The following is a 24,873-nucleotide window of genomic DNA, read 5'->3' on the forward strand; positions in this document are numbered from 1 at the left end:
CTGGGCGGAGACTGGGCCAAGGTCCCCCCCAGACTGGCTGGACTCTGCTAAGTGACACATGGGCACATCCTTTCCCCATCTTCCGGCTGAGGACTTCTGTGCCTTCCGTGACTAAGTCAAGTTACTGACGGCCTGGGATAAGCGAACTAGAAAATGATGTGTTTCTGGAAATGTGTGTGCAGAGCAGAGGGCGGTGCAGGAAGGCGTGTCCCGCCCCCCCACCAGCCAGGGCTCTGCACCCAGGCTGAGGGAAACACAGGCAGGAAAGACACCACCTCAGTGACTCCGGGCACAGGGGCTTGGAGGAGGCAGGGGCGAGCAGGGGTCTGGGGGCCTTGGGCTCACTGCAACTTGCCCTGAGCACCCCCAGCCCCAAATCAGGCCCTCTCCTGTTCTGGGCAGAGTGTCTGCTCACCCGATCCTCCCAACCACTGTGAGAGCCTTCCTCCTCTCACGCCCCAAGAGGAGGCTTCAACTAAATGCTGGGGAGTGAGGTGATTCTGTCATTTGGTGACTCTCAAACATCCCTCCAGTCCTGGCCGAGGGGGTGGGGCGGTTACTGGGGGGGAGGGCGCTACTGGGAGACCCTGAGAGGGGGTTCAGGTCTGGCTGCCACCTACACATCACCACCTCCGGGGTTTCCGCGAGGCTGGCAGACAACCCACCCCAAAGAGCCAGGTTTCAGACCCTGAGTCCAACCTCCTCCTTGGTGTAGGAAGGTGATGTGTACACAGCTCGAGTGTGCATGCGCCATGCGCGCCTGTGCACCCTCAGAGCGTGTCTTGCCCCCGCGTTCCCTGGCGGTGCACAGGGACCCCCCGCCCTCCCGCCTGGCCCGCCCGGCACTGACCATCTTCTCGGTCTTGCTGAGGTTGACGTCCTTGCGGCCCCGGCGGCGTGCCTTGGCGCCCTCAATGTCCACGAGGCGGATGAGCGGCATGGTGCTGCCGCCCAGCAGCAAGATGGTGAAGAGCACGATGATGATGGTGGTGGTGCCGATGAGCTGCCGCTTCTCCATGGGCTCCAGGTCCAGGTGGAGGCTCAGGGCGTAGGGGATGGCGCCCCGCAGGCCTGGGCGACAGGGAGGGGACAAAGGGGGGCAGGGGGCGCCATGGTTCTCGGGGGTTCTGGGTCCACCTGAGCGCGCAGACTCAGCCCGTGCGGCACAGGGCGGTGAGGAGAGGGGGTGCAAACACGGGGCCTGGGAGACGCTCTCCTCCGCCCCCCGCTTCACAGGGCGGGCGGCCGGGCGAGGTGAGGGGCCCTGTCCCAGCCGGGCGGCGCCAGGTGCGTCGTGGTGGGGATTCATCCCGCCCGGCACTCACGCTGGTACAGAAGAGCCCTCCCTGCAGTGGGGGGATGGGGCGGGGGGGCGGCACTGTGCTCTGCGTGCGCAACCTCATCGGAGCCCCACAGGAAGCCCTCAGAGCTGGTCCTGACACACTCACGGCACACAGAAGAGGGGCTGGGGCTGCGGAGGAGATGTCCTCCCAGGGCCCGTGCTCCACGGGCAACAGCCCAGGATACCATCCGTCCAGTGCCCGCTGGGCCCGACGATGCTGTGCCTGCGCGCGGGGAACCACGGGGGAGCCTCCCCTTGATTCCTGCTTTGGTCCCCAGGAGCCTGCTGGCTGGACTGGGGCATGAATGTGCTGAGAAATGGCAAGTTCTCACTAGAAAGTTCCTGGTGCCCTGGAGAGGGAACAGGAGCTCTCTGAGTGGCTTGGAGCAGAGACACCAAAGAAGGACTCAAGGGAGGGTGAGGGCCCTAAGGAGCAGGGCGGGGAGGAGAGGGAGGGCGGAGCACACGGACAGGATCTGACCCAGGAGTGGCTGGCACATCACAGCGCGATCCGGGCCGGCTGCTGCAGCATGGACGTGACACGGGGACACAGCAGAGAGGAGCAAAGGGTGGATCTCAGAGAGACACGGGGAGTGGAAGCAGCAGGTCCCAGGAGAGGGGAAGTGTGGCTAACCCGGGAAGGGCCCGGAGGATGCCCAGTGCACCGGGCACGCGGTCAGGAGTCTGGCTCCTGGGCTCAGCCCGGCCCTGTCTGTCCCCGCAGCCTCTCAGGCCGGGCCAAGGAACCAGACACAGCAGGGCTGCCCTGCCGGTGGCCGAGGATGAAGCGCCTTGGCACAGGGCAGCATGCGCTCACAGCACACCGAGGGGCCACACCTGCTATAAAACAAGCTACTGTCTCTCGCGGAAGAAAGGGGCTGCTGGAAAATAAGTAGGTTGGGCAGGAAGGTAGATTCAGTCCTAGACAATGAGCTCACAAGGGCTCCATGACACCCAAGGAGATGCAGACACTGCAGTCTGGATCAGAGGAAAGGCCGGGTCAGAGGAACCAGCTTGAGGAGGGTGGGAATTTGAGGCCACAGGACAGGTGGGCTTGTGAGGGCTCAAGAGACGAGGCGGGTCTGAGATGGAGTCCTGGGGGGGCCAGTGTGACTGAGGTACTGGTGCAGGAAGAGGGGAGACCCCTGGGAAGAGGAGGGAGGCCAGAGCGGGCCTGGAGGCCAGAGAAGAGGGGAAGCAGGGAGCCTAGGTCAACGCAGGCTGGGGAGGAAGGAGCCCCAGACTTGAGACGGTCTGGATCGCCTCAGAATGCCTAGAACCAGAATGCCTCCCAGTTTAAACCACCCCCACGTCCCCTAGAGGTCTCTCTCCACACGTCCCTACCCCCAAAGAGCTCACGTAACTGGACAATGCCTCATACATTTCTTAGATTTTTTTTAGGGGGGGATTTTGAAGACCTTGGATCAACTAACTCCCTTAAACAATTTTTTTCCCCTCACTGGCAAAAAGGATTTAAGAAAAAAGTATCCTTCACTATCTACACATAAATACACACTTAACTACCTGCATGTCCTACACACACACACACACACACACACACACATATACTTTAAACAAGATCTTTTGAAAAAGAAATCTTCAAGGAATGTAGAGATATGTTGTTGGATAGAAAACAGCCTATAAAGCATATTGCTATACCCTGAACCCACAAAGAAATAAGTAAATTTAAAAATGTCTACAGATCTGGTGCTTTAGGAGCCAAAGATTTATTTATCCATCCTTTACTAAAGGGGAATGAGACTGAATGGCAACTGAAATGGTCAAATAAACTATCAGAACTTAGTGACTGAATAAAAAAAAAAAAAAATCCAAATGTAGCCTGAGGTACAAAAAGGTTTGAACTTTAACCTTTTAATTTTGAGCTCCTAGACTTCCCTGGTGGTTCAGTGGTTAAGAATCCTCCTGCCAATGCAAGAGACCTGAGTTTTGATCCCACATGCCAGACCTAAAGCCTGCGCTCAGCAACAAGAGACACCACCATAATGAGAAGCCCTCACCCCCCAACTAAAGAAAGCCTGTGAGCAGCAACGAAGACCCAGTGTGGTCGAAACATAAATACATAAAGTTAACTTCAAAGTATTTGAGCCCCTTGTCCCTTCAGCCTGGACAGCATGCAGGTAGAGCGACGACGCCATGCACAGCATGTGCTGCCGCCCTCGGGACAGGGGGGTGGAGGGCAGTGGGCAAACCCTGGCCCTGCCCCCCAGGACCCCTCGGAACAGGGGGGTGGAGGGGAGTGGGCAAACCCTGGCCCTGCCCCCCGGGACCCCTTGGAACAGGGGGGCGGAGTGGGGTGGGCAAACCCCGGCCCTGCCCCCTGGGGCCCCTCAGAACAGGGGGGCAGAGTGGGGTGGGCAAACCCCAGCCCCTGCCCCCTGGGGCCCCTCGGAACAGGGGGTGGAGGGGGGTGGGCAAACCCCGGCCCCTGCCCCCCGGGGGCCCTCAGAACAGGGGGCAGAGGGGGGTGGGCAAACCCCGGCCCTGCCCTCTGGGGCCCCTCGGAACAGGGGGGTGGAGGGGGCCCTGCCCCCCAGGCAGCTCGACCCCCAGCAAGCCCTCTGCCCTTAGACCTGGGTCTCCCCGTCTGTAGGGCAGACACACTCCCCTGCTGGGGGCGCTGTGGGGAGGGGTGTGGCCCGTGAAGGGCCTTGCGTGGATTCTGAGGGCTGATGAGGCCCCCTCAGTTTGGAAAGACTCCGGGGACAGCTGTGTCCACTCTCCAAAAGGCCAGTTTGTGCCTTAATGACACAGTCTCCTCCACGGCTCACTTGAGACTGGACTTACCACTGAACCACATGATGAACATCATCTTCGGGGTGATTTTATGATCACGGAAGAAATTCAGGAGGTAGGAGAGGGGGAAAATGTTCACGGCTCTGCCAAACAGCACAAGCACCTGCAAACAGCAGCAGATGGAGTCTTACACGGAAACCTCCGGTTCTTCAAGCTTACTGAGATGAACACAGACTTGCTAACACACCGTGATGAAGGCAGCATCCCTCTGTCATCAAAGACGTGAACTTGGTGCTAGGCACAGACGCGGGGATGCCAGTTTCTATGTGTGGCAAGGAATAAAGCTCTGTATGTTATGATTCTACTGTCAGAAAGAGAGGACTAACAAGGTATCAATGACGGCTTCAGCAACACCAAGAGGGATTAATTTAAGGGCCACCTGGCTCCTCCGAAGGTGCCCGGCTGTGGGATGAGCTAGCTCTGGGGAGACAGACAAGGTGCTCCTGCCTCTCCCATCAGGGCCCCACTCCCCGGGGAAAGGAGGGAAGATGGCCTACCCATGCCCGTAAATGCTGCTCCCTGAGCACAAGGAATATGCAGGTAGGTTCTAACAGGAGGTCACATACACCCTGCCAGATCCTAGCCATCTCCAAAGGCAGGTCAATTTTAACAAAATATAGGATTATGTAAAGTCCAAATCTTATCTGAGTGGCTTTTTAGAACTACTCATTTATTTTCTTCTCTTTTCTCCATCCTGGTTCTCACTACCACTAACTTGAACAGAACAATATAGCCATAAGCTGTATTATGGGGAATCTAAGTTTGTCCTTTTAACCAGCATGAATTGAGGTGCTTTGGACTGTGTGTCCTGGCAAGTCAAGTTAACAATAATTGCCCCCAATCACCTAACACTTACATGCCAGACAATGTTCTAAGGATTTTATATGCATTATCTCGTTCAATTTCCATCCTTCCAAAGGTCTTATGAGGTAGGTATTACTGTCTCTGTTTTACAGACAAGGAAACCGAGACAGAGAGGTTAAGTATGAAGTAACTGGTCCAAGCTGACACAGGCAGGAAGTGGTGGAGCCAAATCCCCCAAGCCTGGCTCAGTCCCCAGTGCCCACGCCCTTGACTGCTGAGTGAGCCTAAGGTGTTCCATCTGAATGGCACAGGCTACCTCCAGGGGCAGGAGGGCCAGACTGACCAGGTGCTGGGGGGAAACTGAGTCCCCATCCCAGGCACCCATTTCGTTTCTCCTTCCCTCCGGACCCATGGCTGAGATCGCCATGTCCCTGTCTCACCCTCTGAGGCGAGTCCTCCACCCCCAGGTCTGTGTTCCAGGTGTGACCAAACTGGCCTCTTCCACCCAGTGACCACACTAGAGGCCATCGGACTTGCTGTAAAAGACTTGGGCTCCTGTTCTCTTGTCCTGCGTCTGGAGGACACATAACAGTAACAAAAGCCATGAGGTTGTGCTGACTAAGGCAGAAGCACCCAGACTGCAAAAAGAAAAACATCTATCTTTCACAGGCTCCTTATCCTCTCTGCCTCAGGTCCCCCATATGCAAATAGGAAGAAGGCCTCACTGGCCTGCACATGGTAGGTGACAGTGATTAAAAAAAAAAAAAAAGCCTGCCTCTCAACATCTGGGTCTTGTTAAGTGGAGCTGGTAATAAAAGTTAACTCAGGATGAATTACACTAACTCAACGAGGTGTGCTTTGCAAGTGTCTTAACAGAGGATCTGAAAAGACAATACAGAGACCCAATTCGGGCTGGCGTGTGACTCAGCAGGAGGACCCTGGGTTCACACGGAGGGAGCAGAGACTCAGGAGGGCCACGGGCGAGGGGCCTGGGACACGAGGCGAGATGCCTGAACGCTCACCACTGAGGCCACTTTCATCAGATGCCTGAGGGAGCTGGGCCTTTCTTTCAAATGCTGAAACATTTGTTTTTCTCCCGTTTCCCAAATCTGATTTTAATTCAAATCATTAAACTTCTATTTTCCTTTCTTAAAGGCATATCCTAATTCGTCTTCTACTGCCAGCACCCCTCTCCTGTCCAGTTGTAACACTTTCCCAAGTCTACTTGATGGTAAGAATCACTGGGGATGATGATGCTTCAGGATGAATCTCCAGAGGACGGAAGGGCCCTGGATTCTTCACCTTGAACAAGTGTCCAAAGTCACTCTTATAAATGGACATGTAAGAAGGAAACTGTAGTAAGAATTCAGTGTATTCATTATAATCATCCAAAAAATGCAGAAAAGAAAAAGAAAATCATCCCCAGTTTGCCAACCACTATGAATATTTGGTGTATTTTCTTACAGATTTTTTTTTCTAGGCATACTGCTTTTGCATGGTTATAATCAATTACACATTCAATTCTGAAATCTGCTTTTCCCATCTAACATTAAAACTTGTATTTTATGTGTGTGCACACACGTGTGTCCCACTCAACACAGCACGTGGGATCTTAGTTCCCCAACCAGCGATCAAACCCGTGCCCCCTGCAGTGGAAGCGTGCAGTCTTAACCACTGGGCCATCAGGGAAGACACAAAAGAACTGATAATTTCTGAAGAAGACTGTAACAATTCAGGGCTTCCCTGGTGGCTCAGATGGTAAAGAATCGCCTGCCAATGCAGCCAGCTTTGATCCCTGGCTCAGAAAAATCCCCTGGAGAAGAAATGGCAGCCCACTCCAGTTCTTGCCTGGGAAATTCCATGGACAGAAGAGCCTGGCAAGCTACAGTCCATGGGGTTGCAAAGAGTCTGACACGACTTAGCAACTATACAATGCAACAGGTCACGTAAAATTAAAAACCAAGCAAAAATGCTTTTCTTGGGATTTTATTTCACCCTTTCCCATTTATTATATGTTTATGATTTTTTTAACGAAAAGAAACTTGCAACAGAGGTTGTCTATGTAGCTGTTGACTATGACCAGTTAACAGTTACATAAATGAATCCAGAATATGTGGTTATTGATCTACAAATAAGTCATTAAATAAAAAAACAAGGAAAATACTTACTATGCACCAGATGACAAAGGAAATTTCAAACTTGTGAGGGAAACTAAAAATGGACAGGCCAAGAAATGCAAACACACATGTTTCTGAAACAAACCAAAGAATGGATTATTCAGCCTCAACTATTTTCTTCTAAGACAGGATGGGCTCATTATGCAAACAAACATTTCAGAAGTCAATCAGAATCCAGTATAACACTGCTTATTTTCTGGAAAATCCTGGTCAAGCTTGTCCTTTGATTCTCTCTTTTTTTCCCTATCACAACAAGCAACATGTGCTTGCTATGCAGAATCTCCTAATTTAATGAGCCAGCTGTCAAACACCCATGCAAATAAATACTTTCCCACCCAGGGACAAGGATAAATATATGAATCTGTCCATTTGCTGAACACTGTGATTAGCAAGGATCCTGACTGCGGCACAGTGGCAGAAATTCAGAGCAAAGTGGCTGCAGACACCACACAACCCGTGTGAAAGGGCCCTTTGTCAACTTCTTTGCCAGAGCGGACAAAGCCACTGACTTCACATATTTAATGCCACCACAAGTTTAGAAGGCTTACACCCTGCAGGATTTGCAGGAAGAGATACGTTTCAACTCTTGGCTCCCCTCCACAAATCCAAGAGAAGCTGACATTTACTCTTGCTGTACAAGCAGCCACTTGTGTATTCTAAGAAAAAGCACCTTATAAATTTCTAGCACTAGGCTCCCTGCTTAGATTGTGACATCCTCCAGAAGAGCGCTGGAGCCAGGGAGACAAAGACTCTATTTTAAAAGCTGAACATCATAAAACATCAAGGCTGTTTTAAAACATTTAGCAATGGTATTTTTTTTTTTCCGTCTTCAAATGTGTATCCCTTTCGAACAAGTCTACAAGCTGGACAGTATACATATCCTTCTCCTCCTCGAATATTTTTCTTATCAAATATTTTTGTCACCTTTTGAAATCAGCTCATTTAGAAAACATTCCGATCTAGGTAATGCTGTTCTCTGGTAGCACGAATACAATTATGTGGATAAGTCATGGTTAAAAATGAATCCGTGATGGATATTTAGATTGATTCTATTTCTAGTATTCAGAAAGCTACAACAGGGACTTCCCTGCCGGACCATGGTTGACTCCATGCTTCAAATGCAGGGGCTCAGGTTCCAGGCCTGGTTGGGAACTAGGATCCCATACTTCTGGGCGCACCTCCCTCGATCTTCCCCAAAGAAAAAGCAACTGCAAATACCTCTGTGCACAAGCTAAATTCCTGATGGTAGAATCACTGGGTCCAAAGAACATGTGCCTCTGAAATTCTGACTGATACTGCAAATGACTCTCCTAAAAAGATGGCACCAATGTACATGCCCATCATCAGGGCCTATTTTCTATACATTCATGCCAGAAGTGGGGAATCACCAAATTTAAAATCTGATGGGTTCAAAATAGAATCTGACGGATGTTTTGCTTTACATTTCTTTGTGGTGAGACTCAGAGTCATTGGCCATGACTTTCCGAGAAGAGTGCTGTGCAAACAATACCCACTGGGCTAGGAAGGGACAGACCAGCTACCAGACTCACCTCTTAGCTACGAGATCGTGCTCAAACCACTGGGCCTGAGCCTCCCTGTCTGTGGAATGAAGTCTCTGTACAGCTTGCCCCTGACCCCTAGCCCATGACAGTGTGGAATTACCGCTTGGATATGAGACGGCCCTTAGAAATGCCAGGGGTGGTGCTGACGATGACAAGCAGGGGAGTCACTTGGGGCCTTCACTCCCAGGTATAAACTTGGCGGGGTCCAGGTTTCATCAGAGTTTGGTGCCTCATTGAGACTGCTGGAGAGAAATGTCAGTGTGGCCCTGACTCCCTCCTCTAATGCAGGATCGGCCCGACACGTCCTTCAGGAGACTTGTGAACCAAGAAATACTTGGGACATTTTGGGAAATGCTCAAACTCTCTCTCTCGTAGAGATTCACAATGCATGTTAGCTGAAAAGTCTCACAGTTCGGAAACTTGTTAAACTTTATTTTTTCAAAATACTTATTTATATATTTATTTCTCTGGCTGTGTCAAGTCTCAGCTGTGGCACGTGATCGCCTCACTGCATGGTGCAGGATTTTGAGTTGCGGTGCACGAGCTCTCTAGTTGCGGTGTATCCACTGAGTTGCCGGGCGACATGAAGATCTTAGTTCCTCGACCAGGGATCTCACCCAAGTCCCCTGCAAAAGTGGACTGAACCATTAGGGAAGTCCCTGTTAAACTTTATTTACCCCAGGATTTCCCAAATTCTTTTTTGACTACGGAGTCTTTTTTCATTTTTTGGCCGTACCTCAAAGCACGTGGAACTTCCCTGACCAGGGATCGAACCTCGTCCTGTGTAGTGGAAGCATGGAGTCTTAACCACTGGACCACCACGGAAGTCCCATGGAGTCTTATCAATCTCTTATCAATCTCTTATCAATCTCAGTTCCAAGGAACAGACTTTTGGAAATGTCACTTTCACATATTTTAAATGTACGCATCTCAAATGTTCGTAATTATAGCAGTTCTCATTATTTTCAGTTTTAAAGTTATAGGGTTCAAAAATTCCACCTGTTATTAGAGCTCTATGGAATGTGTGAAAGCCAGAGGAACTAACACAAAATAAGGGAGTGCGGTATCTGGCCCTGAGGGATTCTGCTGCCTCTTCTGCCAGGGAAGATCTCAAGGGACTCCTAGAACAGAGAAAGGAAGGACAAGCAGCTCTGGGAGGCCCGCACGGGACTGCAGAGGCCGAACTCACCGCACAAGAAGGCCACGGTCCGCAGGGTTTGCTGCATGAGGATCTGGGTGACTGGGGACAGGTTGTGGTGTGTGTAGTGAGACATCACAATGCCGGAGAACAGGATGGCCATGATGCCTGGAGAGGGACAGAGGGGCGAAGCGCACAGCCATGAACAGAGCAGAAAAGCACCTGCCATGTGACACGCAATCATGTCTCACACTTCCTACAAGTCCCCGCAGCCTCCAGTATTAGGTGTTTTAAGAAAAAGGAGAAGTAATACCTGAGGCTTCCCAGAGAAATGTTACGGGCCCAGCTCTCTGGCAGCTTCATTACCAGCTGGGTGACCTTGGGTCAAGTTTCTTTCCCTCCCCAAGCCTCAGTGTTCTCAACTGTACAGTGGGACTAACAGTGCCTGCCCATGGAACTCTTAGGTGGGTAATGAAGAGAAGCCATGTCAAGGGCCCCTCACGAGACCAGGGCGGAGCAGGTGTGAGCCGTCATTGTCATCCGTGGATAGAAGGGGGGCAGGTAACATTCTTGGGGCAGAAAGGGGACATAAGAATCTGGGTATAAAGAATGGGTGGATTTTTACTTTGCTGTACTTTAATTTTTTAAAAAGCATGTATTTATTTGGCTGCATCGGGACTTAGCTGTGGCCCCTAGGACCTTCAGTGCATCGTGTGGACCTTCTGTTGTGGCACACAGACCCTCGAGTTAAGGCACCAGGCTCAGTACTTGCGGTGCATGGGCTCAGTTGCTTAGTGGCACGTGGGATCTAACTTCCCCAGTCAGGGATCGAGCCCAGGCCTCCTGCATGCAAGGCAGATTCTTAACCACTGGGCCACCGGGGAAGTCCCTGTTGTACTGTGATTTTTGATTTTCCCACCGTCACCATGGATTAACCTTATAATATGAAAAGAAAGACGTTTTTCTTTTTTTCTAAGTGACGTGTTTTTTCTTTAACGGTCTCCATGAGAGCATCCACAACTTTTCTTGTGCTCTGAGCATGCGAGTTTCAGCTTCTGTCCACTGCCCTAATCACTGCTGAAGCCACTTAACACAGGCTTTCCTCTCCGTGCTTTCTTGCTGAGGCAGCAGCAAAGAGGCCTTTATTTCATGTAAATAAGCTGAGATTTTTACAAAGCCTTTAAAAAAGCTGCCAAGATACATGAATTCCAAGTCAAAGTCTATAAGCAAAAACTTAACTCACTTCTGCCATTTTGTAGAAACAGATTACCAGCTAACTTTCCAGTTAAAAATGAGTGAAAAACAGAACTGCACTGGAGATGTTTCAACCGGTAAGCTTGCTGTATAAATGACACTTTACAAAATATAGGAAAACCCCACTCTTTGTGGCACCGAAAAGGTATTTGCTGGCCGGAGAGAGAGCACAAGCTGGAACATTTCATCCCCTGGCCCTTTTAGGAAAACAGCAAATTCTTGTCTGCTTTTTCCTTTTTGCTCCAAAAGGAGACCGGGCTGGGAAATTCCAGCAACGTTGCCCATGAGCCACACCTGACGAGCTTGGAGAAGGGAGAGGAGAGGGCAGCAGACTTCCTTACTGGCGACTTCAGAGCAATGGCGAGCCTCTGGCAGTCAGAAGCCACTCTGAGCCTCTGCTCCACTAGATAAAGCACGACCTCAACCCTCCGACTGTCCCCTCGATTCATCTGCTCCTCTTGGGAAGTTCCTGCAGGCGAGCACCGGGAGAGCTTCTTTCTGACTCTGCACCCAAACCATGGATGCCACCGGCAACGTGAGGTGACAGAGGGACAGCCCGGAACCGCCGCGGTGGGGGGCACGCAGCACAGCTCACTTTGGTTTCTGTGCAACTGTCCCAAGGGTCTCTTTTTCTTCAGCGCAATCCAGTGCTAGACAGTTCTGGGTCTGGGCTCTCAAAGGGCTTTGTTTCGCTAGCCAGCTTCAAGAAGGGTTCACTGCAAATTCACTGCAAATTCACTGCAAAGCTGAGACTTCGGGGTTCTTACCCTGAAGGAAAGTCAACCCCAGAGGAGCCTGAACCATGTAAACTGTGAATCACAACCACGTAAATTGTGACAGGAGTGGGCTTGCGCCCATGTTGTCATTCTGCCCACAGACAAAGGCTGTCACAACCCTCGGGAGGCCTGACATTAAATAGTCACTCCAGAAAGCCTCCCACTTGGGCTTCCCTGGTGGCTCTGATGGTAAAGAGTCTGCCTGCAGTGCAGGAGACCTGGATCTGATCTGTGGATCAGGAGGATCCCCTGGAAAAGAGAATGACTACCCACTCCAGTATTCTTGCCTGGAGAATTCCATGGACACAGGAGCCTGGTGGGCTACAGTCCATGGGATTGCAGAGTTGGAGACAAATGAGCGACTAGTAGATGGGGAAACAGTGGAAACAGTGACACTATTTTTGGGGGCTCCAAAATCACTGCAGATGGTGACTGCAGCCATGAAATTAAAAGATGCTTACTCCTTGGAAGGAAAGTTATGACCAATCTAGACAGTATATCAAAAAGCAGAGACATTACTTTGCCAACAAAGGTCCGTCTAGTCAAGGCTATGGTTTTTCCAGTAGTCATGTATGGATGTGAGAGTTGGACTATAAAGAAAGCTGAACGCTGAAGAATTGATGCTTTTGGTCTGTGGTATTGGAGAAGACTCTTGAGAGTCCCTAGGACTGCAAGGAAATCCAACCAGTCCAGCCTAAAGGAGATCAGCCCTGGGATTTCTTTGGGAGGACTGATGTTGAAGCTGAAACTCCAATACTTTGGCCACCTGATGCAAAGAGCTGACTCATCTGAAAAGACCCTGATGCTGGGAAAGATTGAGAGCAGGAGGAGAAGGGGACGACAGAGGATGAGATGGCTGGGTGGTATCACCTACTCAATGGACGTGGGTCTGGGTGGACTCCGGCAGTTGGTGATGGACAGGGAAGCCTGGCGTGCTGCGGTTCATGGGGTCGCAAAGAGTCAGATAAGACTGAGCGACTGAACTGAATTGAGCGCCTAATACTTTGACTTTGCAGAAAGTCCAAGGCTCCAGGAAGTCATATCTGACAGCAAAATGTGGAAGCTCCCTTGGGACTGAGGCCACTGCCCCCTGGGAAACAAGGAGACAGGCTCAGTGCACAAAGGGTCAGGCTGGCCCCATGAGTCTGGTGTACTAGGCCAGGGGTTAGAAACCCTAATTCAGGGGCCAGACAATAAAAACAAAGATAAAAACAGTAAGTGGGTGTGTGGCACGTGTAGGGAGAAGGCACAGGCCCATCTGCAAAGGGAAGACAGCAGCTCTGTGGATGGGGACCAAGTGCCAACCAATCTTTGTTTCCTTCTGGTTTTTGAGGGATGCCAGAAAGCTGCTTCTTAGGAAACCTTCCAATGTTTTCCTTCTTTGGTTGCACCGTACAGCCTGTGGATCTAGGTTTCCAACCAGGTATTGAAACCCACACCCCTGCAGTGAAAACACTGGGTCCTAACCACTGGACCTCTAGGAATTCCCAGACATCATCCAACTTTTAATGACATCTACTAACTCAAATGTTTAAAACTTTCTAAACAGATAAACCCCATTTGGGGGCTGAATTTGGACCATATAGAAATGGGCTCTCTGGCCAAGAAAAGGGTGGACAGCCAGCCACAACCCATGCCAATCCAGTCTGGAGTCAGGGGAACTCCCAAGTTCCGGGGGCTGAAGGAGAGTCAGGGTCAGCAGTGGGTGCCAAAGCCCCTGGGTCAGCTCGCACGCCCTCCCTAAGCCTGGATGACGTCACCCCCAGAAGACCCTCACCCACTGCAGCTGCTCAAAGATACTGAAGGGGAAGACGGTGCCAGCCGTCTCTGTCCTGGAGATAAAAGACCTGGGAACTTAAAACATGACCTGGAATGAAGAATCCCGATGTGTTCACTTCTTTCAGAAGGCAGCGTTTACGGAAGTGGACCGCAGTGCAGCCAATGATCAGCCTCACAGGAGGGAGGGAGAGAGGGAGGGAGGTGGGAGGAAATCCGTTTCTAGTCTTAGTTAGAACTATGGCTTCGAATGTAATTGAGGACTAAAGGGATTCAAGTCCAAAAGGCAGGAGTTGAAAGAGTATCGTGTGTAATTTCTGCTGCACTGACCTTTACTGTGGGTAAAACACACTGCACTTCCTGAAGGCCAAGGCCGAGTCAAGCCCTAGGCAGTTTTGCTGATGACCCAATCAGAAACATATTGCGCTATAAGATCCGGACTCAGAGGTAAACAGTCAAACAAGAGACTCTCCATTCACACTGCCTGCCCACAGGCAACTACTATTAATAGCTGGACGTGCAGACTGCCAGCTCTTTTACCATGTGCTGTCGTAAAGTTTATCTATCTCTAAAAAGTAATAAACAGGGTCGTATTACAGATATGGCATGTATTCCTAGCACAGTGGTTTTTAAAAAGTCCCTCAACACTTAGCTTTGCCTGTATAACAGAATCCCAACTCATTTCCAGGTCTAAGAACCCTGTGTGGGTCGGAGCCTTTGCCCCTCTGGCCCAGACCCAGTCTTCCTGCTCTTCCTGGAGCAAGTCCAGCTCCTCCCACCCCGCCCCCACCACCTGGGACCCTCAGCATCTGCTGCCGACCCACCTTCCCTGGCGCCTCCTGCGGCCTCCCTGGCACCTCCTGCGGCCTCCCTGGCACCTCCTGCAGCCTCCCTGGCAGCCAGCTCCCTCTTGCCACGTGGGTCTCAGCCCCACGGCACCACTTCGAGGACAGCTTCCTGCCCCCCGCCTTGGGATGCTCCTGCCCCCCTGCTGCTCTGTTACGTCACTCTGATTTCTCTTTTTCGCATCATTTCTTTTTTAAAAAGTTACTGATCTACGGCTGCACTGGGTCTCTGTTCCTTCGCTTGGGTTTTCTCTACTTGCAGGGAGCGGGGAGGACTCCTCGCTGTGTACACAGGCTCCAGGTGCTCTGGCTTCAGCAGCTGCAGCTCACGGACCCTAGAGCATCCGGGCTTCAGTAGTTGTGGAACTTGGGCTCAGCAGTTTGCAGCTCACGGGTTCTAGAGCTCGGGTTCAGTAACTGTGGCACACGGGCTTAGCTGCTCTGAGGCACGCAGAATCTTCCTGGACCAGGGACTGAACCCATGTCCCGAGTTACAGGCAGATTCTTACCTACTGCGCCACCAGGGAAGTCCGGGGGACACCTGTATTATCATGTCCACTTCAAGTCTGCTGTCTGAGATCACGCAGCTAATGAAAGGTGGGGGTAGGATTCCAACCAGGTCTGTCTGGTGCCCTTAATCGCTGTGTTCTGAACACACACATTTACACAGGGAGAGTGTGCTGTTTGGTGGTCCTGGTGACCTCGGCGACAGGAAGAGCAGAGCACAAAGAGAAAGGGGGGGCAGCACTGAAGTCACCCCTCCCGTTGCTGCTTTTACAGTAACAGGCCAATCCCCTCTTCTCTGAAAACCCTGCGTGACAAACATCCCACCCACAGAGCGTGGGCAGAGCCAGCCTGTTACTCAGAGGTGAATGAGCGTGTTCTTGGCTTGCATGGGCTCTCTTTGGCCCCATTAGCGTACAGAGCAGAAGTTTCTAAGGAAATGAAACCCCTACAAACAGAAAACACTGCCTCTCTGAAGAAAGGACAAGAAAAACATCCCTTCATTTTAATCACAAATTTCCAAAGGATGCATGAAATGTATGTTTGCCAACAGGTACTCAGTGTTCCTCTCAAGGAGGGTGGGACACGATTTAGAAAAACCCATGTAAACACAGTGAGTCACTAGAGCCAAGTGACTCACAGGTAGTATTCATGTAAGAGCCAAAAGATAAGAGAGGCATGGGACGGCAGAGACCGGGATGGAGTTATCCAAGAGAACTGGCTTGGGGTTCAAAACAAAGGAAACCCTGAGGCTCACAAGCTTCGCCAGGGAAAACGGCCAGAGTCCTCTCTCTCCTTCCTCCTTGGCAAGACCTTCTCACAGAGAACCCATGCGTGACACCAGACAGTGACCCGAAGCAAAGAGGATTCTGTTCAACAGCAGAGGAGGAACAGAAAAAAATTTCAAGAAACCAATAGAAATGTACTAAATTTGATAAAAGCCATAAACTTTACATAAACTATAAACCCATTTAGTTCAAGAAATCCCAAGAGGAACATGAGGCAAACTATGTCGAGGCACATCAAAATCAAACTGCCACATACCGATATAAACACGGCTAGCTTTTAAAATTAAACTAAAGTGTTGGTGAGGATGTGAAGCAGCCGAAACTTTCCCATACACTCTGGTGGGAATGCAAAACGGCCCAGTCCTCTGTAAAACGCCTGGCGGTCTCTGATAAAGTAGAGGATACACCTACCGTAAAGCCAGGCAGCTTTACTTCTACCTGTTTATCCAAGATTAACGGACATATACACAGTAACAGTCAAAATCTGGAAAACCCCAAATGTCCTTCGGATGGTGAATGGAAAAAACAGCTCAGTAAGAATGCATAAACTATGGATACAGCAAAAATGTGGTGTCTCTCAAGATTATGATAGCTGAAACAGATAAGTCACAAAAGACTACATACTACATGATTCCCTTCATATGACATTTATATTCTGGAAAAGGCAAAACCACAGTGAAAGAATGCAGATCAGTGGGTGACAGCGCCTGGTGACTGCCCCTGGAAGTCAGACCCCATGCTTTGAGTGAAGGCCTTGCAGAGGGCTTGCTTTGAGAAAGAGGCAACCTTGGAAGAGGTATTTTGATCTCTGCTACAAGATAGCGGTAAAGAGAAAAAGGTGACCACGGGAACACTGAGTCCCTGCACCCAGCCGGGTCTAAATCCAGACTCTCCCTAGAGATCCAGGAAGCCCTGTTCATTGCTCGAGCTCTTCTAAGCTGTGTCGTGTGACTGAGAGTGACCCAAGCGACAGAAGCTCTTTAACCAGGCAGGACAAAGTGCCCCAGCATTTCAACACTCTCCATCACTTACCCGACAGCGAGATCCCTTCTGCGAGCCCATATGGAAGGTAGGCAAAGATGATCATCATGCCAAACTCCAAGGAAGGTGTTTTCCTCAAGTCAATGTGCTTTAGCACGTAAATGACAACTGTCAAGGAAAAAGAACCCAAGGACCCTATGGGTGATCTAGAGAAGTCACAAAACCATGGCCTTCCAAATAGAAAGGGTAAACACTGGATACAAAGATGTGGGAACACCCAAGGTAACGAGTGAAAAATCTGTCATTACAGACTTTTTCCTCTGTAGGGAGGACTCTTGTTTTAAGGCAGGGAATCTGACAAAATACTGAAAGATGTAAATTCCTGAGACAAGCAACGGGGAACATTAAAGTCATCCAAGTCAATTCATTTGGAAATGCTGACTTGGAGGGCCTGGGAGCAGCGGGGGCAGAGCTGGGCCGGCAGACAGCCTGAGCACAGCCCACTCTGCCAGGTTGCCTCCAGCACTGCGTCCCCCTTCCACGCCTCCTGCTCCATCAAACGAGGTCACTACGGGGTTTCCAGAACCGTGGGCATCAGTGCGCTACTGCAGGACCTTCTCTCCCATCCCTGGACCTTTATAAACCCACGCTCCTGTGAAAGGAGAGTCTTCTACGTGCTCTACTGTCGTTCGCAGGCCTGTGCTGGCACCCATCTACTCGGCTTCATTAAGGTAGAGGCTCTCCCTCTCCTCCACCCTTCTAAAGAAAGAGATAAATGCAGAGGAAAATACTGAACTGGAAAAAGTCTTCTTTTCCATTCTGTTTATTGGTACAATATGAGAAGCTGTCAGCCAACTCAACAGCACCTTGAGACTTCTGGACGTAGGAACTGAAGGGAAAATTTAACAGGACAGCAGACACATGTGCCTGTCTGAGGCAGAAGCAGCTCTTCTGGCCGTCTGCGAGACAGACTGCTCGTGGAGGAAGGCCAGGTGGCCATCTCCCTGGCTCAGGCGCACACAGAAATGGTCTGGTGCCTGTTCCTGTCTTAAACACGGCATTTTCTACAGCAATAAAGGTGTCAGCGGCCTTAACAAGTTTCTTTGTTTCTCTGGCTGGAAGAGCTTGTGGGTCGTTAAGCCACAAAATCAGTGCAAATAACTTACATGGAGCTCATTTTGAAAGCCTCTTTCCTGATTCATCCAGATAAATACTTTCAGTGGGGTAGAGATTTGCTCAATTTGACATTTTCAAAGGAAATTAATTTCCAATTTTCTTAATGTGAAAAGTGAGACAGCGGAAAATGAAATTCATCTGAATGCGGTTTCCATACTCTGGGAACTGAGAAGACCCCAAAATCAGACCTGATATTCAACCATGTACATGTTTTTTAAGCTTTGAAAAGTGACATGCTACATTTCACATGTTAAATTTTAAAATCCTTGAGTTTAAAGTGCTCTTCAAACCAAAACTAAGCATAAAAATCCTCCTTAAGTATGACTTTAGACTACAATTGGTCCCCTTAAGGAACTGGAGAAAATGATGAGAGATGGATGTAATTAGGAATAATCTTCCTGGCCACGCGTGTTCATCATATTAAAAGGATATCAATGCAGATATTAAGCCAGTGAGGGTGCCGAGTGCCGCGGAGCCAAAGAACATTTTGAGGAAGTAGCCAAGGGCTTGTAAAAACGTCTGCCACCCACTGACATCTGACATATTTTTTCTTGTTAAACCTTCAGCTGTGCTAGGAAATAAAAGAAAAACACAAAGAAGTTAAAATGTTATAGACAAAGTTATCAGAAATTAACTTAGGACTCAAAACTTAACTTCTTGCTTAATCTTTCATTCATTCATTCAATCATTCAACCTGTTAGCCAAACATTTATTTGTTCACCTACTTTGTTCCAGGCACCGTGTTAGTTTCTAAGGGTTCGGAGATGAGAGCAGGTCCCTGCCCTAAGGGAGTGCTGTAGTCTAATAAGGGAGAAAAACAGATGGAGGCACTTTCCTGGTGGACCAGTGGCTAAGACTCCAAGCTCCCAATGCAGGGAACCCGGATTTGATCCCTGGTCAAGGAACTAGATTCAACTAAGAGTTCTCACACCACAAGAAAGATCCCATGAATACAAACTAATACTCAGCATGGCCCAAAAGAAGAAGAAACAGACACAGGAACACACAGACGGGAACTAGGGCCACCTCAGTTGTCAACTACAAACGGGCGCTTGCCAAGGGCATTTGCCACATGCCTCTGTGCAGACTGAAGCCTGCGCTGCTGGCCTTCAACACACATCCCCTGCATGGACTTCACGGTGGAGAATGCACTTTGTGCTCCAGGGAAACTGGTGGAACAGGTCTTCGGATAGTTATTTACAGGAACTGACTGCATGATCCCAATCCTTGCATCTCCTCGTATCTAGAGCACTAAATCCCTTCATGATGACATCAGCTCCTCGTTAGTAGCAGAAAGCCTTTTGTCAAGTAAGTGCTTGACTGCGCTGAATGCTCCCTTCACCAAAATCATAGAAGCTGACCTTCCGCCCATGCCTCTCTTTTGAGTTTTTTTCCCTCCACTACCTCTTCGGAGCAGTTTCTTGGAGCTGGCTTAGGTGCCGTCTCCCGGGCTGCAGTCCTCATTCTGCTCCAAATAAAACTGAACTCGCAACTCTCAGGCTGTGCATTATTTTCAGTCAACATCAGGAAAGAGCAGAGGAAACACGTGGAGGCATCTAACTCAGACAGGTGGGGCTGTAGAAGCAGGCTCTTTATGACACACGGGCTGGGTTTCAACTTAGGCTAAAGAAGAGTTAGCCAGGTGAAGAAATGAGGGAAGGCACTCAGGGCAGAGGGAATGGCATGTGCGGAGGCGCGGAGCCTCCAGGTTAGCAGCACACAGGTGCTGTGCTGTGCCTAGTCGTTCGGCTGTGTCCGACTCTGCGACCCCCAAGGATTGTAGCCCGTCACGCTCCTCTGTCAATGGGATTCTCCAGGCAAGAATACTGGAGTGGGTTGCCATTCCCTCCTCCAGGGGAATCTTACTGACCCAGGAATCAAACCCAGGTCTCTTGCACTGCAGGAGGATTCATTACCGTCTGAGCCACCAGGGAAGCCCAGCAACACGTTGCAATCACACAGATGACTGTGGATAGAACATAGGAACAGGGTGTGGGGGGAGAGGTCCATGGGGAGGATAATGTTAAGAGGTGAGGCCAGAGCAGCAGACAGGGCGAGACTGTGAAACGCTGTTGATGAACCCAGCTAAGGAGCCGGTCTTTTATTTGGAAGGCCCGGAGGATTCACGGGGAGTGTTTTCAGGATGGAGTGGGGGTGGGGGAGTGGGGCTCCTGTGAGATACAAACCTGAAACTGAGGCTGTGGTATGAAGCCAGGTAGCATGGAGCCGCCTCAAGAAGACATGTCTGTGGGTAAGGCTCAGAGTGGGGATTGGAGGGTATTAGGAGGAAGAACGGAAAGGACTTTTCTCTCACTGTTAGACAGCAAGGTAAAATGTCAGCAGCCGTTAAATGCAATTGTTGGTTTCATCCCCAAAGGTAAAACCATTTTACCGTTAAAATATTTATTCTCCTTAAGTATTTTCCTTCTGCTGATTACACCTTCTCTCAAATCCATCCACTTCTCTCCCTCCCTCTGCTATCCTCCTCCAGTCCAGGGCTTCTGCCTCTCTGATCTTTGCATATAAACACCCTGCTCTTTCTAGGAGAACCCAACACTCAGGGGCCTGAATGATCCCTTGAAAACGCATATCTGATCAGGTTACCGTGTGTGTTAGTCATCCAGTCGTGTCCCACTCTTTGCAACCCCAAGGACTGTAGCCCACCAGGCTCCTCTCTGTCCATGGGATTCCAGGCAAGAACACTGGAGTGATTGCCATTCTCTTCTCCAGGGGATCTTCCTGACTCAGGGATCAAACCTGGTATCCTGCATTGCAAGGGGATTCTTTCCTACTGAGCCACCTGGGAAGCCCTGATCAGGTTATTAGCCCAAGCAAAACCCATCCTCAGTTTACTGCTATGTTTAAGAGGAAACCCAGTCTGACCCTGATCCTCCCCACCACACCTCTCACCTCATTTCCTCCTATTCAGGTCGGGCCCCACCACCACCGGCACCTCCCTGCAGGTCACCTGTCTTTCTTCCTGGGCTCCAGCCAACTCGTTTGTTCTCAGAACCCAGGGTCAGTGACCCTCCCTCAGGGACATCTGCCTTCACACAGGCCGGCGCACTTACAGGCTCTCCTGGTGCCTAACTTCCCCTGCACAGCACGCAGAACTAGCGAATCATCCCATGAGGACCATGCCTGTGCCCACCTTACTCACTGCCGTATGTCCAGGGCCTAGGGCAGAACCCAGCACACAGAAGGTACTCAACAGACTTTTGCTGAATCAGTAAACAAAACAAAGACTAGTCTAGAGTAACATTTGGCCTCATTAACCAGTGTTTCATGAACTGGTTTCGTTTTCTTTAAGCGTTTTAATTTATTTATTTTTGGCTGTGTGAGCAGGGACTCCTCTCCAGTTGCGGTGTGCGGGCTTCTCACTGTGACGGCTTCTCTCGCTGCAGAGCCTGGCTCTAGGGTGAGTGGGCTTCAGTAGCTGTGGTGCATGGGCTTGAGCTGCCCTGCAGCATGGGAGATCTTCCCGGACCGGGGATCGAACCCGTGTCCTCTGCATTGGCAGGCGGATTCTTGACCCCTGGACCACCAGGGGAGTCCCGAGTTGGTATAATTTTTTGGTGTGGGGAGGGTTCTTTTTTTTGCTGGCTGTGCTGGGTCTTCGTTGCTGTGGGGCTCTTCTCTAGCTGCACCGAGCTGGGGCGGCCCTCCAGCTGTGGGGCATGGGCTTCTCAGTGCGGAACACCGGCTCTGGGGCACGCAGGCTTCAGCAGTTGTGGCTCCTGGGCTCTAGAGCACGGGCTCAACAGTTGTGGCGCACGGCCTCCCAGACCGTGGATTGAACCTGTGTCTCCTGCAGTGGCGGCACTTTCTTTACCACTGAGCCACCAGGGAAGCCCCAAACTAGTATACCTTTAAAACAGGATCATCTCAGGAATTCCCTGGAGGCCCAGTGGCCAGGACTCTGGACTCTCACTGCTGAGGGCCTGGGGCTTGACCCCTGATCAGGGAACTAAAATCCCACAAGCTATGTGGTACAGCCAATTAAAAAAAAAAAAAAGGGCAGGATAATCTCTGATAAAAGGATGGCTTGGTCAGATAACCTCAGCCTTTTGTGGAGATTCACAGCACAATATAACACAGTAAAGGTTTTAAAAAGTCCTGCAGAAAAAGAAAACTAACTTTTCTCACATAAATGTTTTCCAAACTCACTCCAATCGCCCCCATTCCTGTTCTTTCCCAGCAGATCATGGGTTAACATCCCACCCAGGGGAATGCTGGGAACCAACAGGGTTCCTACTGGGGAAGTGCTTTTGAAGGTGAAGGGCACCTCTAGCCTCAAACGACCGACCCACAGATGACCTGAGTAGCGTCCCACCCTCACCCCATTTCATGACCACAGCCAGGGTGCCAGCTGGCATCACTGCTTTCTTTTCATGCAAAGGAGGCTGAGGGCCAAAGACAGTGGCTAACGGGTGAGGTCACAACAATGGTTAACAGCAGACCCCAGGCCACGGCCAGTGATTTCCCAACTCAGGACAAATGAAGGGAGGATTCAGACCTTTTCTGGCCTGGAGATTTTGTGCATTTTATTTTTCTTCAGGCCATGTTTCTCATACCTTAAAGAATAAAAAGTAATACTGATTCAGGATCCATTTCATGAGCTTTAGCTGCAGCTGGAGAGAACAAAAGGTTTCTACGGCAATTATTTTAAGAATAGACTGTCAAAGTAACAAATCAAAGCTAAAAATAATTAAGCTTAATGAAGAAAACAGAAGACACTTAGCTTTTCTGGCATTTATGAAAGTGAAAACATTAAAAAAAGGGGGTAGTTCATTAACATCTTCAGTTACAAAGATAAATGCATCATCATCGGATCACTTTGAAAACAGTCATTTATGAAGTATACACTTAAAAACAAGATGTGATTCTTCCTTGTAACCAAGGAAAGCTGGACAACACCTCCCTCCTACACGACAAACACAAGGCAGACCTGCCACGCCCCCTCCCCCACCTCCCTCTTCTCCCTGAAAATGCCAACGGGCTCACGGGATAACCGGCCGAGTCAGAGGCTGACTTAGGTCAGTGACTCCCGCCCCAGCCTGTGTACCAGCATCAGAGGAGGTGAAAGCTGGAAAATGCACGTGGCCCATTGATCCAATTTTGGGAACTGTCATCAGAGGTGATCCTGGCCTTCAAAAGTACTTTTCCAGAAAAAATGTGTGGCTAGGTACAGTGACTCCATCCTTTCTCATTTAAAAAAACAAAGTATCTCCTAAGCTTTGGCCTTTTTTTGTGGCAAAGAGACCTGGAAAAGCTCAAAACTAAGATTCTACCTTGAGAGATTTAGGAAAAAAATAAATCAGAGATAAATCAGTTGAGTTTAGCTCCTAATCTATAAAAATAACTCCTGACGTCACCTCCAATTTAGGCAAAATTCTTTTTTTTTAAAGATCATTTACTCATGGCTGCATCAGGTCTTGGCTGTGCACACGGGCTCTTTGCTGCAGTGCGTGTGCTCCTTACAATGTGGGACCTTGGTTCCCTGACCAGGGATCGAACCCATGTGTCCTGCACTGGAAGGCGGATCCTTAACTACCGGACCACCAGGGAAGTCCCTCGGCAAAACGCTTTATCACAAAAGTTCAAATGCACAGCCAGGACACAAGATAAAAGTAAAGACCAGAAAGCTAAGAGGTTTTCAAAGCAGATCTTAAAAAAAAAAAAAATATTGCCATCAGATTATTTTTTAAAGCTCTTAAAGCATGATATATGATGATCTCCTAATAAAACTATAAAAAGTTTTAAGAGAAATGTAAAAAAGCCAACAATGGGGAACTGGTCAAAGAGAGCGCAGTAAATCCATAGAAGGAACATTCTACAACTGATAAAATGATGTTATAGAAGACTATTTTATCAACTCTGCTCAATGGAAACATTATAATATATTCCCATCTAAATAAAACACATGTATACATCTACCAAACCGTTACCTGTAATTATCTCTTGGGAGTTACAATGTATGTATTGTTTTTTCTTTTTTCTTCTTCCTTTTAGAGTTTTCTAAATTTTATATGCAGAATATATGTATTATTTTAGAATATATACATATATTTTTGTTTTAAGGTCTGGTGAGCCCCTCTTTCAATTAAACAACATTTGGTAAGTTCTTTCTGCAAAAGGAGGACAAAAAGGGACAAACAAGACACAGCAGCTGGGGGACAGGAGGAGATGAGAGGACCTCACATGACGGCAGACGCCGTCACTGCCTCGCATGACGGCAGACGCTTCTGTTTTTAAACATATTTATTCATGGCTGCACTGTGCCTTAGCTTCTCTCTAGCTGTGGTGTGTGGGCACACAGACTTTGTTACCCTGTGGCATGTGGGATCTTAGTTCCCCAATCAGGAATCAAACCCGCATCCCCTGCATTGGAAGGCAGACTCTTTTAACCACTGGACCACCAGGGAAGTCCCTAATGGCAGATGCTTTTCATGTAAGTGTATTTATCTAGTAAATTCCCAAATCGAATCCTACGCTGAGGCGTTATCACCCTCACTCTAATATTGAGACACCAGTGGCTCCAAGAGGTGAAAGAGCTGACCCAGGGTCAAACAGCTATGAGTGGCCATCACTGGAGCTTGAACCCAGGTCAGTCTCACTCCAAGATCTGGGCTCTTTTCACTACAAAAATATTCTTTTATTCCAACACAAGAATTGTCAATGTAGTCTATATTGAGTGGTTATGCTTTGCAAGGAATCCCACAACAAAGAAAGCAAGTCCAAAATCAGAGAAAGGAGAAGCTACTCTCTAACAGAACGCAGAGCGGCCCCTCGAACGCTCTTCACTCGTCTCTGACGCCCGCACAGGGCTCCCTTCTCTAGCTGCTCTGATGTCTGTGCCTTCTCGGTTTTCTGGCAGGACCGTCGGGCCCTCCTGGCAGGACCTGTTAACAAACACCCCAGCTGCAGAGTGCAAAG

The 24,873-nt window shown here is 49.5% G+C and overlaps 1 protein-coding gene across 19 annotated transcripts in view; it reads right to left on the minus strand.

Moving 5' to 3' along the window:
* The window catches only part of SLC9A8 (solute carrier family 9 member A8), a 74,513-nt gene that overhangs the window by 7,136 nt on the left and 42,504 nt on the right, over positions 1–24,873 (minus strand). For 12 of the 19 annotated variants that reach the window (XM_086331404.1, XM_086331402.1, XM_086331411.1 and 9 more), the window contains 6 exons: positions 18,370–18,508; positions 16,813–16,918; positions 9,889–10,005; positions 7,129–7,211; positions 4,148–4,259; positions 851–1,071 (listed from right to left, as the gene is read on the minus strand). In XM_086331404.1, coding sequence (XP_086187530.1) covers positions 851–1,071; positions 4,148–4,259; positions 7,129–7,211; positions 9,889–10,005; positions 16,813–16,918; positions 18,370–18,508 — 778 coding nt within the window. Of the gene's footprint in view, positions 1–850; positions 1,072–4,147; positions 4,260–7,128; positions 7,212–9,104; positions 9,326–9,888; positions 10,006–16,812; positions 16,919–18,369; positions 18,509–22,674; positions 24,840–24,873 lie in introns of those variants that run through there. The other 7 variants (XR_015138910.1, XR_015138909.1, XM_086331410.1 and 4 more) reach the window with 4 other exon arrangements.

Source organism: Bos grunniens, chromosome 13, assembly GCF_055505025.1.
Source record: "Bos grunniens cultivar Pamir isolate PY7600 chromosome 13, Bosgru_T2T1.0, whole genome shotgun sequence".
NCBI lineage: Eukaryota > Metazoa > Chordata > Mammalia > Artiodactyla > Bovidae > Bos > Bos grunniens.